At 36.3% G+C, this 20,695-nt stretch overlaps 1 protein-coding gene across 1 annotated transcript; it reads right to left on the bottom strand.

The window, feature by feature from the left end:
• Window positions 1–15,764: 15,764 nt before the first annotated feature.
• Window positions 15,765–20,388, bottom strand: LOC113303237. Its single transcript, XM_026552263.1, has 2 exons — window positions 19,985–20,388; window positions 15,765–18,878 (listed from the first exon to the last, which is right to left on the bottom strand). Exon 2 carries the CDS (start codon window positions 18,874–18,876, stop codon window positions 18,400–18,402), a length of 477 nt encoding a protein of 158 aa, XP_026408048.1. The 5' UTR covers window positions 18,877–18,878; window positions 19,985–20,388; the 3' UTR covers window positions 15,765–18,399.
• Between the last annotated feature and the right edge of the window lie 307 nt (window positions 20,389–20,695).

Here is a 20,695-nt window from a genome sequence, read left to right as displayed (position 1 = left end):
TTCAAGAAGGCTCTCAAGAATAATCTAACTAGGTGCAATCAAGAGTTAACAAACGTTAGTCAATCAAATCAATAATCGAAAATTAAAATAACTATGTAATTTTAATTTTCTACCAACGATATTAGTAGATGCTTTTTGATCCCAAAGAAGTCTTTAAACTAGCGGACTAAGAGATTTTGCCTAATTAGGTTACTCTTCTGTATAAGATAGTATTACGAATAATACTATTAGTCGGCTGCAACATCGACTACAAAGATGAAGTGTCTACCTCATGATAAGTTTGTAAGAAGAACAAACTTCACTATTTATAGACCAAGGTAGTTTGGACACCAAGAAATTTCCATAACCGAATATATCCTCAAGATATGCAATAAAGCACCTAAATTCGGTTTTCTCTAATTCTCAACCAATATCCAACTGTATAACCGAAATAACTCTTGGAAAACTCAATATTAGCTAGCACTTAACTAATATATCTTTCTAGATATACGTTTTGCTTGTTGGTTAAACAAAACATATACATTCAAAAATCTCAAAAAGATTCTCAAACATTTCGGTTTGGGATCTCACCTTGAGTATTAAGGAATATCTTTAAACAATTAATAAATAGGATTCAAGTTCATGTTCAAATTACTCATTATGTTGACATCTTGAACTTTCCTATTTTGCAAACCCAATTTCCAAAATCACACAAACCCTAAAATGTGTGTGACTATAAAAATCGATTTTGCATACTGGGTACAATTCTGCCATGAGCCCCAATGTAGCTAGGGATCGGTTATACCTTGACTCTCAATATAGGTAGGGATTGGTTCTACCGTAACTCTCAACATAAGTAAGGATTGTTCTACCTTGATTCCCTATATAGCTTGGATCAGTCCAAACTTAGATCTTCAATGAAAACTGGAGCATCAATCCTATTGATTTCTTTCAACTACGAAACAAGTTCGTAAGTCTACTTCCTTAAACTCATGCAGTTAAACATAGTTTTCTATGTGTGAAATCAAACTTAAGTTCGCTACACAATCTAGTAACAAGCTACAAAGATTATGTCGATGTCGCAATTACGAAGTTCAAAATTATGTCGATGTCGCAATTACGAAATTCAAAAGATAAGCATTATACTTCATAATATAATATACCAATACAAAGTATTTATAACTACTAGTATAATCTTTCTCGACACTTTGATCATAATAAGATGATCAAGTTTCTAATACTAGAGTTTTATGTATATAACTTGCGTGTTATGTTTTCAATCAAAACGAATTGAAGGTAACGATATAGAAATGGAAATAAGTCAAGTATTGTATTACTAACCTCAAGTAGAAGGATTATGTCTTCGCTGATGTTAATACGTCTTCAGAATTTTCAGGTCTTCAGAGTAATAATTGTATGTCTCGATATTTCTAGACTTCATAGTCTAACCTAACGAAGCTGACTCTAGTAGTTCTAATCAAGCAACTCTTAAGTTTTGATATTAAAATATGACAACCAACCTTGGCATACCAAATCTTGGCGAGTTCAACCGAGCAATGCTATAATAATATCTAATTTTAGTTACGACATGAAGCCAAGATTTTGTTGTTATAATATTTATGTTGATGTTTGGTGAGATGTAGTTTTGAGTTTGGAGTCAATGTTTGCTTTAAACACTTAATTACATTGTTATGAGACTAAAAAAATTAGAGCACACCTTGATGATTTCGAGTAGTACTTATTACATTTTTATATTTTTATTTTTTCCACTTGTGTGTCACAATTTATATTCCGGCAATAATTAATTTCAGTATGAGCTAAGGTTTTTCACATTATCTTGGTTGTGGTATTGTTTACACATATCCAAGATGTGTTGACTACCCACTTTAACCATATTGCAAGGTTTATCTGTTAATTTATGATGTATTTATATTTTCATTACATGTAGTTATGTTAGAGCATTACTCGGTCGAACTCGCATGCGTTGCTATCTCAAGCATGTTTGTCAATGTTAGTGATCAAAACTATAAGTCTTGATTTCTAGTCTATTATAGCTAAGTCTCGGACTAGGATAGAAAGTGTAATTGAGCTCAAGGACTTCATGGTGATTCATCATACAAGCAGAATAACTACTCAAGGAACCGGTGGAACTTCTCGACAAAAAGGTATGTGAAGACTTGAACTTATCTATCACTCAAAAGTATATCTACTCTATCTCCTACTCTTTGAGACAAGAAGTCGTATGATATATATATAGACTTGGATTATACACATTTGGTATTTCGAGCCGAGTATACCTCGCCTATCTATATCTCGAAATATGTGGTGGTAAGCTTTTCGCTTCGATCAAATTTATCTTTACCATGTGACGAAAGTCATGTTATTTTTCAATCATCTTGAAAATTACTTTGACGAGAAATGGCGTAACAACTATATAACGTCCTCTAAGAATGTTTCAATGGTTGGAATGAGAGTTTAGATTACATAACCAATGGTGGACATAAGCATTGTTGTGGAAACACATTTATGTATAAGTCTTATTCCTTGAACCAAAGTTTGCGAACTTTGTTGATCAAGAGAACCGGAAGAATGGCGTGAGCCAAGTCCGCAAACCCAGTCCGCGAACTGCCGAAGTTCTCAAACCCTAGAATTTCTGCTGGAGTTGACAAACTACTTGCGTGAAGCTAAGTCCGCGAACCCAGTCCACGAACCGGCGAAGTTCTCATACCCGAGAATTACTGCTGGAGTTTGTAAACTCTGCCCGGTACCTTAAGTCCACGAACCTAGTCTGCGAACTTGAGAAGGTCATATATCTGAAGATGATTTCTGAACTTAAACTTAAAAAGACTAAGGAATGCAGTTTGTAAACCGTGGCTATAAAAGTTCATGAACCGATTCAAATGAAGCAAATCATCTTTGCTTCAATTTTGTCTTGTGTAGTACATAAGATTTCCTTGCAATTGAACAACTGTCTAACTAGTTCATTTGAAGTTATTTGAACTAGTTATGTTGAAGAAGAACATGGTTGATATGAAATGCTCATATGGTTAACCTTTTGGTTAACTATTATTGAACCAACAAATGCATACGTTTGGGTACGGTTAACAAGCCTAGAAGCGTGCATTGTCAAGTGTGTGTAACAAGCTAAGTTTTTGATCTAACGGTTGAGAAATATTTGCTTGAATCTAAATAAGGTTTTTATCTAACGGTGAATATTGAATGCTTTGTTACTAAGCTAACATTGATTTCAAACCCTGATTTGAAAGACTATATAAAGGAGACATCTAGTTTGTGCAAAATTAATCCCCACACCTCATGTGTGATGCTAGTTTGCATACCAGAGTCGATTCTCCTTTAACCTTTGGTTTTCTTCTTCTAAAACCAGGTTAACGACTTAAAGTCTTCATTGGGATTGTGAAGCCAGACGAGTACTACTTTTATCGTAGTTGTGTGATCTGATCTTGCATCTTCTATCGTACGAGTACAATCAGATTGATTGGCTTGAGATTGATATCTCCGATAAGCAAGATATAAAAAGTAATCACAAACATCTTCGTCTCATCGTTTGTGATTCCGCAACATCTTTTTTCGCTACCATAAGATTAAGATTGTTGTGAGGTGATTGATAACTCTAGGCAGTTCTTCGGGAATATAAGACCGTATTATCAATTGGTTCCTGTTAACCTTGATTATTATCAAAAGACGGAACAAAACCTTTAGGGTTTATCTGTGGGAGACAGATTGATCCTTTGATAGATTTTTCTATGTGAGACAGATTTCTTTATTGTCAAAGCCTGCGATTTTGGATCTTAGGAACTCTTAGTTGCGGGTGAGATCAGCTAAGGGAATCAATCAGAGGCGTATGAGCATAATTGTACCTTGGATCAGTGGGAAATTGATTGGGGTTCAACCACAGTCCAGTACGAAGTTAGCTTGGAGTAGGATAGTGTCTGTAGCGGCTTAATACAGTGTGTGTTCAATCTGGACTAGGTCCCGGGATTTTTCTCCATTTTCGGTTTCCTCGTTAACAAAATTTCTGGTGTCTGTGTTATTTCATTTTCCGCATTATATTCTTTATCTTTATAATTGAAATAATACAGGTTGTGTGTTAGATCATCAATTAGAGTAATCCAACTTTTGGTTGTTGATTGTCATTGATTGATCCTTGGATATTGGTCTTTGGCACCATCCAAGTTATTCCTTGTATTTGATTAGAACTCGCAGTTCTTGCTTGAGTAAATCAAATCAAGAGAGAGATATAAACTCGTTGATATACTTTTAATTGATTAAGTCTTGTTGATTCTTTTAGAAGTATATTCGAGTTTGTCCATACAGATTGCTAAGCGAAATATTGGGTGGTGTTGTTAGATCCCCGCTTTTTCAATTGGTATCAGAGCAGGCAAACACCTCGAACCTTATAAGTCTGTGTTTGTTCGATCCTCAAAAGTCTACTCCTATGGGAAATATTTTTGGGAGGCTTGCTCGTGGCATCTGTAACGCACACCAGAGTTCCTTAAAGGTTGTTCAGAGATTATCACACTTCATTCCTATGGAAGCACGTGATAATCCTATACCATCTAGCATGTCAGAAAATCTAGATGTGAAGAAACGATCTAAGGAAAAGAATAAAAATAATTGTCGAATAAAACAGGTGAATGCTCAAGGGTATGGACTCTCACAAGAATTACCCTTAATCTCTTTGAGGAATACTACCATAAAAGTTCCATTGACAAGGAGTTGTTTAGAGTGTTTGAAAGTGTTTTGCAATTCTTAGAAAAGCTTAATTCCATAGAGAATTTGAATTGTTCTGATAAGAGTTTTGTGCCTGTCAAATCATTTTCTAATGATGCACAAACTGTTCTGAACACCGATTCATGTGAAGCCGATAAAAAGGATTCGCATGAATTAGGCAGATGAACCATTTGTCAGAAAAGGTCATCTCTTTGTCATAAGAAAAAGAACCCACACGACTCTAAGTATTATCATTACGATTATACTCATGACTCTGGGTACAAATATCAACCAAAAAAATTGCATGGGAAATTCTATGCAGTTTCCAACACCTGATTTCAGGATTGGCTCTACCCCATTTGTATATAACTTGAAATGGGGCAAGTAACAGGTTGATTTTTGTTTTAATCTCTCTTTTCTTATGTTTTTGTGATAAGAGCTTTTCAGTAGGTACTTTTTCTTTTGTTGTCTGTACCTCTAAAAATCCTACTCCTCTAATGGGTCACGGTTCGTGCACGGGTCAAAGCCCATGTAGGGTATATAAAAGAAGTTCGCGGAAGTCTTCATCTTCTCAAACAGTCCGCGTACGTGAACCTCTAGGGTTTTATTATTTTCCTCCATTAAAGCTTCGTTGGAGAAATCTAAATGAAGGGTTTTCAAGGTTCACTTCAAGTAAGTATTTTCCTATTGATCCTTGCTTATTTCTAGATCTATGATGAATTCTAGAAGCCCAAAAAGGTGTTCAAAAAGCTCAAATTTCCCAAGCTTGAATTCTCCTAGAATTAGATTTGTGAATGAGTCTTGTGATAGGGTGTTTGTTAAGATTGCCTCAAAAGGGTTCATTCTAGAAAAGAGATTGGATTTCTCTAGTGGGCATGAAGAGGATTTGGTATGATTTATAAAATTCAAGCTTGGAAATATCTTTGATGGTCTTGGTGAAGGATTTGATTCTCTCACAAAGATTTTCTATGCCAACATTCATGCTATTGATTACAACAAGATGGAATTCAAATCCATGATTGGTAGAGAAAGGTTTCTTGAGAGAATTAATTTCAAGGGTTACCAAAATACCGTTGTGGAACGTACGGCTTCCTAGACCAAGTCATGAACGTCCGTCGTATGATGATATCTCAATTGGAATTTGTGGCAAGAAGGTTGTTTGGAGTCAAGGAAAGTTCCCTACTAATGATCTTAGTATTGCTTTATTGGCTTTTGAAAAACTAGGTATCCTCAATATCTGTCCCTCCACAATTGAAAATTCTTGGTGGAGTCATGAGTTTGCGGAATCGGTCTATTTCCTTGAATCGGGTATTTCAAGTCTCGATATTTGTGGTTTCATTATCTTTCAAATGATTTCGATGACTTCACCCATCAAGACGTTAGGTTACCCTTTCTTGATTAGTCAAATCTGTTGTGACTGTGGGTTGGATCCAATTGGAAACTCTCTTGGGGTTCCCAACCCAGTTCTTCCGTGTACCTTCAGGCGAATAAGGGAAAATGCTTGCAAGCGACAAAGAATTGCTTCTCTTGATTTCAGTGACCCTACCACCACGAGCCTTCTTCAAAAAATTCATAAAGGTATGTGTAAAGTTGATTCAAGGGTGAAATGTGTCCAAGAACAATTGTCTTTAGTTGCAACAAAGTTTCCCGAGCTCAAGGAAGATTTGAATGCAATTCAAGCATCTTGGAGTATCTTCGATGAGGAGGAAGATGAGTAATTCGTGTTCATATTGTTGCCTAGTATGTCTTCTTTTTGGTTTAGTTGGAAGAATAACTAGTGCTTGGAATAGCAATGATTGTGACTACACATAACTATTATTTTTCATCTTCTTTTTTTAGGTTTATTGGTATTAAATTCTAAAAATATTTGGAGGATGATGTTTTTGCAATATTAATCTTTATGATTTGATATATTGCAATTTGTTATGGGATATTAGTGTTTACGTCCGTGAACTATGTTTGTCCCATACTCTGTCAAAAGTAAAGTCGTTTTTGATCGGTATTCACGTACTGGTAAAAGAATGAATAGAATTTTGACAAATACAAAACTTAAGCCTATATTGTCAAACATTTGATGGAAGATAGGTTAAAATCTTTTGTTTTCAAGGATTATGTCTATTAATTGTCGTTATGCAAATAGTGATTGAAGATAGAATGAATCCTTGTGTATTCCGCAGTACTGATCATCCCTGATCCATATTTTTATGTATTACTGTGAGGCTCCGTAATGCATCTTATGTTGAGCACTAAACAACCAAGTTAATTTATTAGCTTAGTTGGTGATCCGTGAGATATGTTATGTCGAGAATATTGAACTAAATTAATCATCTTGTTTGGTTATTTAGTTATTGCTCCGTAAGTTTTCTTATGTCGAGCAAAATAATTGACAATTAAATTAATTACTTTCGTGTTTAGTTTGGTTGTGTATTCCAATTAGATTAATTATGGGTTCTCTTGTAATTAATCTAGTTGAGTGTTTTCGTGTCTCCATAAGTTCTCTTATGTTGAGCATAATCAATTGAATTGATTACCTCTTGTGTTTAATTCGACTGCGTATTCTGATTAAATTAATCATAGGTTTACTTGTGATTAATTTGATTGAGTTTTTTGGATATAGAAAATCATTCTCATGGTTTTTGGTGTCCAAATAAAATCCTTCTTTTCTTTTGAAATTAAGGTCGCTCTTGTTGTTCTTTCGGGAATGACATCAAATGGGGGAGAGTTCTTTTGAACTTTTGCTCAATGGTCATATCTTGAGGGGTGTGCGACTTTGGAGTATTAGAGGAGTTATCTTGTATCTTTAAACTCCTTGATGAATGCATTTATATTCGGCTTTATGATTGCATCTAAATTAGTTGGTATGTATTTTTTTCCTTTTGTCATGAAATGTCTCTTTCGAAAATTTCATTATGATCCCATTCTTGTACCTTTGCCAATTTTATTAACAAAAAGGGGGGGAATTAATATGTAGTTCATACTACAAATACATATGGTTTTCGGATCATTATGTAAGGGGGAGTGGTTTCCATGTGAGATGGAGTATTGACTAAGGGGGAGTGATACGTATCACCATAGTATTATTGTTGAAATTGTGATACAATTGAAATTTGACACTGTGTAATAATACTATGACACTGTATAACAATGATCGAGAACTATGTTTTCTCATTGTTATAGCTACGGATCTTCAACAACGGTGATGCTAAACTTACAACCTTTGGGATCATTGGAGTACTTGGAAGTGACGAAGATTTCGAGGAATGTTGAAGATTAGACGTGTGGAATAGGAGCTACTAAAGTTTCTTTATCTTTTTTGTATTCCATATGTATTGATAGTTTTGTCACTAAAATTGACAAAGGGGGAGATTGTTAGAGCATTGCTCGGTCGAACAAGCACGCGTTGCTATCTCAAGCATGTTTGTCAATGTTAATGATCAAAACTATAAGTCTTGATTTCTAGTCTATTATAGCTAAGTCTCGGACTAGGATACAAAGTGTAGTTGAGCTCAAGGACTTCATGGCGATTCATCATACAAGCAGAAGAATTACTCAAGGAACCGGTGGAACTTCTCGACAAAAAGGTATGTGAAGACTTGAACTTATCTATCACTCAAAAGTCTATCTACCCTATCTCCTATTCTTTGAGACAAGAAGTCGTATGCTATATATATAGACTTGGATTATACACATTTGGTATTTCGAGCCGAGTATACCTCCCCTATCTGTACCTCCAAATATGTGTTGCTGTGCTTTTCGCTTCGATCAAGTTTATCTTTACCATGTGACGAAAGTCATGTTATGTTTCAATCATCTTGAAAATTGCTTTGACGAGAAATGGTGTAACAACTGTATAACGTCCTCTAAGAATGTTTCAATGGTTGGAATGAAAGTTTATATTACATAACCAATGGTGGACATAAGCATTGTTGTGGAAACACATTTATGTATAAGTCCTATTCCTTGAACCAAAGTTTGTGAACTTTGTTGATCAAGAGAACCGGAAGAATGGCGTGAGCCAAGTCCACGAACCAAGTCCACAAACTGCCGAAGTTCTCAAACCCGAGAATTTCTGCTGGAGTTGACAAACTACTTTCATGAAGATAAGTCCGCGAACTCAGTCCGCGAATCCAGTACCGGCGAAGTTCTCATACCCGAGAATTTCTGCTGGAGTTTGTAAACTCTGCCCGGTAACTTAAATCCGCGAACTTGAGAAGGTTATATATCTGAAGATGATTTCTGAACTTAAACTTAAAAAGACCAAGGAATGCAGTTTGCAAACCGTGGCTATAAAAGTTCATGAACCGATTCAAGTGAATCAAATCATCTCTGCTTCAATTTTGTCTTGCGTAGTACATAAGATTTCCTTGCAATTGAACAACTCTCTAACTAGTTCATTTGAAGTCAGTTGAACTAGTTATGGTGAAGAAGAACATGGTTGATATGAAATGCTCACATGGATAACCTTTTGGTTAACTATTATTGAACCAACAAATGCATATGTTTGGGTACGGTTAACAAACCTAGAAGCGTGCATTGTCAAGTGTGTGTAGCAAGCTAAGTCTTCAATCTAACGGTTGAGAAATATTAGCTTGAATCTAAATAAGGTTTTCAGCTAACGGTGAATACTGAATGCTTTGTTACTAAGCTAACATTGATTGCAAACCCTGATTTGAAAGACTATATAAAGGAGACATCTAGTATTGTGCAAAACTAATCCCCACACCTCATGTGTGATACTAGTTTGCATATTAGAGTCGATTCTCCTTTAACCTTTGGTATTCTTCTTCTAAAACCAGGTTAACGACTTAAAGACTTCGTTGGGATTGTGAATCCAGACCGATACTACTTTTCTCGTAGTTGTGTGATCTGATCTTGCATCTTCTATCGTACGAGTACAATCAGATTGATTGGATTGAGATTGATATCTCCGACATGCAAGATATAAAATTAATCACAAATATCTTCGTCTCATCGTTTGTGATTCCGCAACATCTTGTTTCGCTACCATACGATTAAGATTGTTGTGAGGTGATTGCTTACTCTAGGCTGTTCTTCGGAAATATAAGACCGGATTATCAATTAGTTCCTGTTCACCTTGATTATTATCAAAAGGCGGAACAAAACCTTTAGGGTTTATCTGTGGGAGACAGATTGATCCTTTGATATACTTGTCTGTGTGAGACAGATTTGTTTATTGTCAAAGCCTGCGATTTTGGATTGTAGCAACTCTTAGTTGTGGGTGAGATCAGCTAAGGGAATCAAGTGCGTAGTATCCTGTTGGGATCAGAGGCGTAGGAGCATAACTGTACCTTGGATCAGTGGGAGATTTATTGGGGTTCAACTACAGTCCAGTCCGAAGTTAGCTTGGAGTAGGCTAGTGTCTGTAGCGGCTTAATACAGTGTGTGTTCAATCTGGACTAGGTCCCGGGGTTTTTCTGCATTTGCGGTTTCCTCGTTAACAAAATTTATGGTGTCTGTATTATTTCATTTTCCGCATTATATTGTTTATCTTTATAATTGAAATAATATAGGTTGTGCATTAGATCATCAATTAGAGTAATCCAACCTTTGGTTGTTGATTGTCATTGATTGATCCTTGGATATTGGTCTTTGGTACCATCCAAGTTATTCCTTGTATTTGATTAGAACTCGCAGTTCTTGCTTGAGTAAATCAAATCAAGAGAGAGATATAAACTCGTTGATATACTTTTAATTGATTGAGTCTTGTTGATTCTCTTAGAAGTATATTCGAGTTTTCCCATACAGATTGCTAAGCGAAATATTGGGTGGTGTTGTTAGACCCCCGCTTTTTCAAGTTATATACCTAAGATTGGTGGAAGGGTAAAAATGGTTCTAGAATGTCTGAAAGTGAGTCTCGGGAGGTTGAGCATGAACAGTCCTCGCCTAAATCAAGAAAAATGGTCGTGTAAGGGCTTCTTATGTCACAAGAGAGATTAAGGATGGTCTTAGGTAGGGATTCAGAAAAGAAAAGAGAGATCAAAGAATTTTTAGGTTTGCAGAAGAATTGCTCTGAGAGTTTCTGAGAAAGTTTTTGTTTAGCTTGGTGAACAAATGACTTATTTATAGTTCAATTCTCTAATCTCAAGTCGGTGAAAATAGGGATTCCTTTTCGTGCATTTTTCTCGTCTTTTCAAGAATAACTAGGAATTAGCTAAGCTGAGTTTATTCTCTTATTATACCATATTTACTCTCTTTTGTGGTGAGAAATAGGTCGAACATTTCTAATACATGTCGTAGACAGCTAGACCAAAACCCTAATTGGTATCCCTCCTTTTGTGTGTGACCGAGTTACCCTTTGTGATGATGTGTTGACTGGAAGATATATTCTCTATAGCCGGCGTTGGCCAAGATGGAGAAAGGTTATCTGATTTGTGAACATGACTAAAATGGACACGTGAGAGGCAAGGAATGTCTTAGAAATCGCGTGGAAAGTGTGAAAAGAGATGAGAAGAGATGAGAAGCTCCATCTCTTCATGGTCGGTCACATATGTGAAGGCCGAATTATTGCCTTTGGGTCTTTTAATTGAGCTTGTGAAGCTCAGGGGAGCTTATCCACGTTTTTGGATAAGTATGCACGATTCATACTCTATTTGCTAGCCGTGAGCATGTTTGAGAAGATAGAAAAAAAAGACATGTGCCCCAGGTGAGGCTTTTGCAGGCACAAAAATCTTTGGGATGGCTGATTCAGATATGAGTATCATGAAGCGGGATGAGGCTGAGTTCATAAGATTGAGTCTCTTTAGAGTCAGCTGGGACGTGTTTGAGACGAAGGAGAAGCTTGTATGCGTAATAATGTCTCTGTAAAATAATGAACACTTGTCTTTGACCATCATATCTCGAAGAGACATGGTAGGAGTCCGTTATGACTGTGTCTCTATTATCTTTGACCAAAATTAATATCTTTAAGAAAGTTCAACGTTATTTTGTATTGGAATGATTTATAAGACTATACGGCAAGAACGTGGCCTTTCGTAAGTTCATTCTAATACAACGACCGAGGTTATTACATGCCATAAACATAGCACGATCACAAATCTAGTGGATTTATCCATAAAGAAGATAGTGCACCATCACCAAGACAACTCGTCGTTTTTTTCTTCTTAATTAATTACGCGCAAAAAGAGATTCCATAACAGCAGCTCCACTTTTCATAAACGTTCAAGAAAAGAATAACCACAATCGTTTTCAATGTTCGACTGGCTTAGGTTTTATTCTAGTGAAAACCCATGCCTAAGACAACAATCTGACCCACATAATATAAAACGTAATCAAAGTCAATGGCCCATTTTTAACGTGTTTTCTTCGGCCGGCCAACTGAACGAAGTTGAACATTATTGGTTTGTCCTTGGTGAAAAACCTTATTTTCTTCTTTGTCGTGTCCGACGGCCTAAATTTGAGTCTTCACAATTTGACTTCCTTTTATTCCCGTTTAGTTTGTGAGTCTCGAGTTATTTTTATAACTTGAGTTTGATTTTGTGCACACTCTCTAGTAAGAATGCATGTAAAATTTGAATTTCGATTTTGTTCGGTTTATGCGTTTTCCCATTTAAAAAAGGGGATTTTAATAAAGTGCCACACTTCCAATATGCAGTTTCTGAAAATGCCAACGTTTTTTTCGGAGTTTATTAAATGCCATATTCTTGACTTTCTTCATCCCGTTTTTTTGAGATAACGGTTAACGGCTGTTCGTCTCTGTTAGTGCATACGTGGCATTAAATAATCCGTACAAAATTACATAGAAGCCCCTGAATCAGTTAACAGGGATTGAGTTAATCAGTTAACTGGGATTGAGTTAACCGGCTATAGAGTAGTGAGTTAATTCGCGACTCGGTGCACGTGAGAACCAACCACTTGGTACCCTTTTCTGCATCACTAGCCACTGCATCATTGCTTCAAGCTCACTCCATAGCAGCACCTCAGTTTCAGCTGCATCACTACTACAAGCCTACAAACAGCTCACTAGACTCTGTCTTCAATCCACCACCAGTCACTCTTCACCAGCATCACTTCAATTCCATCTGACCAGCTGCAACAAACCCCAATTCCAACAGCAACAACATGTAGCTTATTCTGCTCTTGCATTAGCTTTCTTTGCATCAACAACCAACATCAGCTGCCACCTCCTGCAATCTTGAACTCAAGGAGCAACAACATTTCACCAGCTTTCTTCCCTTGCTTCGCCAGTAGTCGCCAAACCCTTCAGCTTACAGCTCACAGCATCAGAATGGCAGAAGCAGCAACAACATTGTCTCCCAAATGCAGTATCAACTTGTACCACCTGCACTATTTCAGTCTCAAGCCTTCCATTAACTGCCATCATCTGCAACATGCTCTTCTTGAATTCCAGATTCATCTCCTCAGCAACACAAACAAAACCCCAGTCCGAGACAAACCCATTTGAATAGCAGACAACACAAGCCAAGACCAACACTCCATTGCAGTACTGTTGCATCCATTCTACCAACATCACCACACAAACTCAGCTCGAAACCATTCACCAGTTCATACCAACAGCATCAGTTCACCCAACCAACAATTCATAAACCCATTAGCTCGTTCAAATCCCTATAATTCCTAACACATGCATCTAACGGTTCCTGCTGCTCAATAAGACAACCACCCTTCACCAGCACATACTCCATCCCTCTTCCATGTATAGCAAAATCTTCATCTGAGTTCATCATTCTCTCTTGTTTCAGTTCAATCCCAAGCCAAAACCCATTATTTCTCATCCTCCATCCATCCAATTTTCACTCAGTTCGAACCCTTGAGCTTCACATAACCTAATTCTGCCAATTCATCAACAACAGACTCATCTTCTCCATATTCTCATCAAATTCAGATGCCAACTCAAGCTTTGCCGTGTTCTCACACATGATCTGTTGCTGCCAACATAACCCATCTCTCCAATTCCTTGTAAACTTGGAATCTCAGTTCCATTTCTTCAACAGCAGAATCAGATTCAATTATCTTTTTGAACTCAAAACCGTGTTTTAATCCAAGCCCCATGTCTAACATGTTGTGTTGTTCTCAAACTCAATCCTGTAACAACCCCATCTGCCTCCTTCATCGATCTATAACAGCAGCAGAGAGACATGCGTAAGAGGAGAAAGAATTGGGGAAGAAATGGATCCCTTCTTCTCGACCCCTAATTCAACCCAGAAAAACAAAATTAGGGTTTGCAATCATACCATATCTGCTGCTTGTCCTTCCCCTTCTTGTTCTGAATCTCGATCTTTACTAAAACCCTTTACTCAGACACTAAACCTAAGCAAAATCTCGCTGAAAACTGACTCAAACCCTAGAAGAAAAATGAAACGATACAAACTGTTTTCAATCCCACGAAGGATAAAGTAGTCATTTAGCCTGTGCTACGTGTAATAATCTCGTGTAAAAATTTTAACCAATCATGTGGGTCCAAGGCGTTAGTGCTAACGGTTGTGGCATTAAATAAACTCTGAAAAAAAACGGTGGCAATTTCTTGAATCGGGATTTGCAAGTGTGGCAGTTTGTTAAAATTCCCTTTAAAAAATTGTGGATCGTATGTTTTTGGTCATATTAGGGTCTGGATCGTAGAACATGTCGTTGGTGTATTTGGATCATTGACTGACCATAGTCCGTTAAAAAATTGTTAGCTTGACTTTTATATTTGGCCAAACACCTTGACCATTGATGAATATTTAACTCTTAAATCTTTTTCCGTCTTCTTCCATCCAGTGGGATTATCTCGTTCTTCTACTTCTTTTCTTCTTTTTTCTTCGCTGAAGCTTCTTGTCCAATCTCTTGTCCAATCTCCAGTCTCTTCTTCTTAAACTAACCAGTAACGTTTCTTCCACCAGTAACCTCCCATTTCTATTGCTTCATTCTTCTTCTTTAAGTAACCCATGAAAAGATCATTCCCTAATATTGCTGCAATTGAAAAGAGAAGAAAGCCTGTCGTGTAATTTGTTAATCACTTCTGATTGCATCATTATCAATATGTTGTAAATGCATATTCTTGTCGATATTTCTACACTTGTTGTTCTGATTAGTAAATTAATTTACCCAGGATGCTAAAACAAGTGAGAAGCGTTGCATTATCTAGGAATGAAATAAAGTAACGCATACTGATTGGAAATTTGAACTGAAATACCACTCTCATATCTTCGTCATTTACCGACGGATATCATATGCTCTTCCTTCTCTGTTCTCCCACCTACCCGTCCCTAAGATGTTCGATAAAATATAAAACTTGGCTTAGCTAATATTTAACTAGGTTAGGACAATAGGTCATTTAACTATTTCATAAGGATATTTTAGTAAATATAATAGATGGTCAAAGTCAGTCTACGATCCTATTACATCAACGACATGTTCTACGACCCAGACCCTAATATGACCAAAAACATATGACCCTTTTACAAAATCTCAAAAAGTTATGTTCAATATATCTAACAGTCCATTTTTACACAAAAGTTATCGGTTATTTATAACAGATAACTGAAAACTTTTCATGACTTTTGAACCTGCGACTTTTTCAAGAGCTTAATCGGATGAAGCCAAAATCGAATGACTGTAAATAAAATAATTTAAGGTTACGAACGGTTTAAACTATTGATTCATTTTGGCTTAAGTGTAAGAAAATTAGTAAACATCATACATGAAACCAAAACCAATCATATAAACAATAGGAATCTTGCCAAAGATTAAGATCATGATTGAACTTACATAAAGGGTGTTGTTACATACCTGATTAGCGCCAGCAGAGCTATCGAGAACACCAATACAAACCAGCAGGAACTATTGAGAATGAAGTCTTCCCTTCTCTGTCGAAGTCTGTCGTATATGGGATACGAATGGCAAGGTACGATGAGAAGAGGGACTCCCCTCCTTTATAAAATTCTCCGATCCTTGCCCATTACGAGAATTTAGAGATTTAGGGGTACACCACCAATCACAAACTGCTAGCACACCAGGCAGTTCAAGAGAAGCAATTCGATATAATAGCTTCCCTTATTTTCTTTATCTCAATCTGATATACCAATATGACTTAGAGGCCCAGGTTTTGCAAACACTTATGTTTAGTATTGACCACAATATATGGGATATCTTACATTCTCCCACTTGGTCAATTCTAAACATCACAATGTAGTTTTATGAAAATATCACTGGATCACTATTTTTTGAAATCGGGTGACCACTCATACATTTGAAGAAATCAAGTCACATTGGGTATTTTACAGAGATATATCTTAACCTTCACCTAAACAAAATAGCACCACTAAAGTGGATAGTGAAGACACGAGCATTCAATATGATGCAAGGTCAGTGCATCATCTCAATTTTAGCGTTGCTAGAATCTGTAGTCCATCCTTTTTATTTACGGTGGCTATAAATGTGGTGTATATAACACAATATTTAGCGCAACTTTAATGTGTTATCCTTAGTCCATGCTTCATACAATAAAGTGTATGTCATCCCGATAGATTACCGCTACCGCTTGTAATAAATATATTACCAACTATCCAGGAAGAAAGCTCATCAAGCATGGTGCCTACCCATGCTAAGCTCAAGCAAAATCACGACTTATGCAAAGCTATCTTAGGCTCCTTAATGTATACAGACAAAAGTAAAGCATCAATAATAGATGACTCCAACTTAAGCATCAATAGTAAAGCAACTTATTCAAACAAGAGTTATTTTACTGTACCACGTGACTGTAACTTAAGCCATAATCAAAATTTGTTGGGCCAAAAGAACCACTTTAATGATTTTTTTACCCGAAGGAAAAATGATGGAAGTCTAAACTCCCACTTAAAACAGCAAACACATGAGCTCAACTGAAGCTCTTGCTAACAATCATACCATTTTGCAACTTTAACAGAACTTTACTCACACTCGAAAACAGAACCAAACGATTCTTGAATTCCCACGGCATAACTACTTCACTCAAATTGTGAGGGCAAAATTCCCACTGAAAAATGTACCAAAACATGCTAAATTTTCCTATATTGAAAATACAATGAAAATTGACATGATATACATATATAATTTCATTCATTAAATATTTCAGTCAACAAAATCAGTCGTAGGCATACGTATCCAACTATATTCATTAAAGATGATGTGCACTATCTTTAGTGTACAATTAACTACAGTCCTATGTAGTGAGTGCATAAGCCAAAATTTCCTGTAATAATGAACATCTACGCTCCAAAAATCTGGATTACATTAAAATTTCAGATAAGATTCATATTCCGACTTGCATAGTTCAATAACTAAAAGTGTTCTAGGTTTGAAATACGGACACAAGCTCAATGTACATGAAACCGACTCATAGAAAGCTTACTTTTCTCTTGTCTAGGGGATTTCAAGTTTTCAGTTACCGGATACAGTCCTTTGGATTTCTTGAAATAAGAAATCAGGTGGGAGCCTTTCGGAAAATGAACCAACCTCACACCTCCCCAGAGGTAGCAACGTCAGCCCACTTGCGTGCCTAACAACATCAGCATCAATAAAATCTTGAAGACAATAGTCTAACAAAACCAAATTGGTCAAAATGTTTGAGATAACTAAATTTCTACATGCGCTAACAAAATGACGTACTGTTCCAGGAGTAATACTTTTTTCCGAGAACCTGAACTATATCTCGAAGTTTCATAACTATGTTAATCAAGGAATGGGTCAATGAAGAATTGGCAATCCTACCAGTAACAAGGATTCACTTAATTTCTTATACTTAATAAACTCATGTCATGAAGAAAAACTTCAGTTAGTGATACCCCACTTTCCGCTATCGGTATCTGAGTAAAATACTAGAATGTTATCTTAAAATTTAGGAACAAGGAACTCTTTAGTTGTTTATCTTCAACTAAGTCAATAAGCTAAAACAACGTCACTAACTACCAAGAAAAAATTGACCCACAATAATAAGGTTAAACGGGAAAGGAAGGTAAACATGGATCTTTAATACTTAATATGAAAACATACTGCTCACAGACAATCTTATAATGATTTTATTTGTCATTACTTAGCATCAAAACAAATATTCTTCATACTAATCTAAGAAACAGTGTATGACCACCAGTACTATCAAGACTTAAAGCATAGCTAATGCGTAAAACAAAGTGCATAATTTTCAATAGAAAACAGATATCTAATGTGACTTAACACTAAGAAGAGAATCCAAAAAACTCCATCTAATCAGCTGAAACTATCTAATTGTTTCAACCCCAACTCGCTAAGAATGAATAAGAACTAATTATTCCTAGTTCTGGGTCTCCTCTTGTATATCAACACCTTCTTTCTTCTTCAACCATTGCTTGTACTTGAAGCAATTTTTCTTAAGATGTCCGTTCTTGTGACAGAAATAACACTCGATCTCCTCCAAAGTCTTGGGATTGTCTTCCTTATGTTCTTTAGTAGAGATGGAAGATTGATCAGGTCCATTCTTCTTACTACCAATCACTGTTCCATTATTCTTGTTGAAATTTCTTTTCATACTATTTATTTTGAAATTTTTCTTATTTGCTCCATGGTAGGCTAAATTAGCAGATTCAACATTTCCTTGTTTTTGGCGTTCCTCTTCCATCACACAATAAGCTATCAAATCTTTCACGGTCCATGTCTTTTCTTGAGCATTATAGTTTACTTTGAAAGTTTCAAAGGAATGGGGAAGAGACGCAACAGCTAAATGAACAAGAAATCAGTACCCAAATCCATCTCTAACTCCTTGAGAGAAATAACAAGCTTTGACAACTTGGGGATGTGCTCACGAACATTTCCATGTCCGTCATACTTGAGTGAAATGAGCTGGGTTAAATAGGTAAACTGAAGTGCCTTCTTAGACCCTGTAAACTGATCCTCTATGTCTTCCATTAGCTCTTTCACGGTATCTTTAGATGGAATCCCACGTCTAATATCATCTCCTATTGAGGACTTAATGATCATCATTGCCATCTTGTTAGCTTTCATCCATTTGAGATATTCTGTCTTAGCAGATTTAGTTGCAGTTGGTTCAGGTACTGCAGGCATTTCTTCAGTGAGGGAGATGTCATATTCCATCCATCCTAAAACAATTTCAAGCTGCGACTTCCATTTCTTGAAATTTGAACCACTTAGTGGTTCAATTCCAGTCAAATGTCGTTGAACAATAGTTCCATCCATAACTGCTAACAGTTAACCAAAATAACAATAGATTAATACATTCTATTTATCAACAAATACAATTTCATTGTACTGCAAAACATGTAAATCAGTCTTAGGGTATAACTGAAATACTCAGAGTGTTTTATAAGCATTCAAAACCTTCCACTCTGCGAGACAATGACATATTATCGAAATACACCTTTGGGCAGTAGAAACGACATACAATTCACCTCCCTATATGCGATAAAAATCGCCTACAGAACTAATCTATTAGGATTCGGTTTCATACAAACACTTCCTTGCCTTTGGGTAAAGGGTTATTCGCCTCTTGCCGAACATTATAAACTATTCTGTTCTGCCTAGTCCGCACATAAACTACTAGACACCTTTGGGCAGTACCAGCAGTTTATTGCATGTAGGCACACACTTATGATCTGAATGGTTAGAAACCAAATTCAAGAAAACATAACTCTATACAAGTTAGACACCTTTAGGCAAGACTTAACTTGTATAAATTGTGCACCCTTAAATGATCACTTTAGTGGTCATCCATAACCCCATATAGGATAGACCTTTTTGTAGTGGTTTAAAAAATTGCTTTAATCTATTGGCTACTGAACATACATGCCATTACACGATACTACACGACATCACACGGTACACAAAACAAATATTTTTAGTAATCATAGTCTGTTGTTATCACTGAGCATGGATGGTACTTCAACGTTCACATCAGTCAACCTTTCAAACATGTTAATATGCATATCTTTTTCTAAAAATAACAATCTACGACATCATCAACATTTTTCTTGCATATAAGAAGACAAACATGTAACTGGTTAGAATATTTTCAAACAACCATTATATCAAACAGTTATATGAATATAGTTCACAACACACTCGTAATTCTTTGATTTAGTTTTAAGAAAAACTTAACTGTAGAAAAATTCAACATGACAAAACATGAAATCAGACTCTTAATCTAGGGCACAACCTAGCTCTAGATACCACTGTAGGAAAATTAGTAAACATCATACATGAAACCAAAACCAATCATATAAACAATAGGAATCTTGCCAAAGATTAAGATCATGATTGAACTTACATAAAGGGTGTTGTTACATACCTGATTAGTGCCAGCAGAGCTATCGAGAACACCAGTACAAACCAGCAGGAACTATTGAGAATGAAGTCTTCCCTTCTCTGTCGAAGTCTGCCGTATATGGGATACGAATGGCTAGGCACGATGAGAAGAGGGACTCCCCTCCTTTATAAAATTCTCCGATCCTTGCCCATTACGAGAATCTAGAGATTTAGGGGTACACCACCAATCAGAAACTGCTAGCACACCAGGTAGTTCAAGAGAAGTAATTCGACAAAATAGCTTCCCTTATTTTCTTTATCTCAATCTGATATACCAATATGACTTAGAGACCCAGGTTTTGCAAACACTTATGTTCAGTATTGACCACAATATATGGGATATCTTACATTAAGGGTTCACCAAAATCGCGTACCAAGATCTATCGGTTTTTATGATGCTAGAACCATCAGAAACAATTGGACAAACGATTCAATTTAGTTGGTATTAATCGGTTTGACTCAATGTTGATTCACGCCAATTCACGGTTTGGAACGTTTTTTTATGTTGCCTTACCAAACTAACACATCTCAATCCAAGTCATCTGCACCTAACTCATTACATTTGAATCTAACTCATCATGTTTAACTCAACAAAATTAATTAGTGGAGTTAAGAAACATTTTAAACCCAGACGGATTTGTACCCACCAAATCATGTACAAAATGATATCGACTCAAATACTCCTAATGAGATG

This window comes from Papaver somniferum, chromosome 8 (assembly GCF_003573695.1).
Source record: "Papaver somniferum cultivar HN1 chromosome 8, ASM357369v1, whole genome shotgun sequence".
In the NCBI taxonomy this organism is placed as follows: domain Eukaryota; kingdom Viridiplantae; phylum Streptophyta; class Magnoliopsida; order Ranunculales; family Papaveraceae; genus Papaver; species Papaver somniferum.
This window is presented reverse-complemented; position numbering and strand designations above follow the sequence as displayed.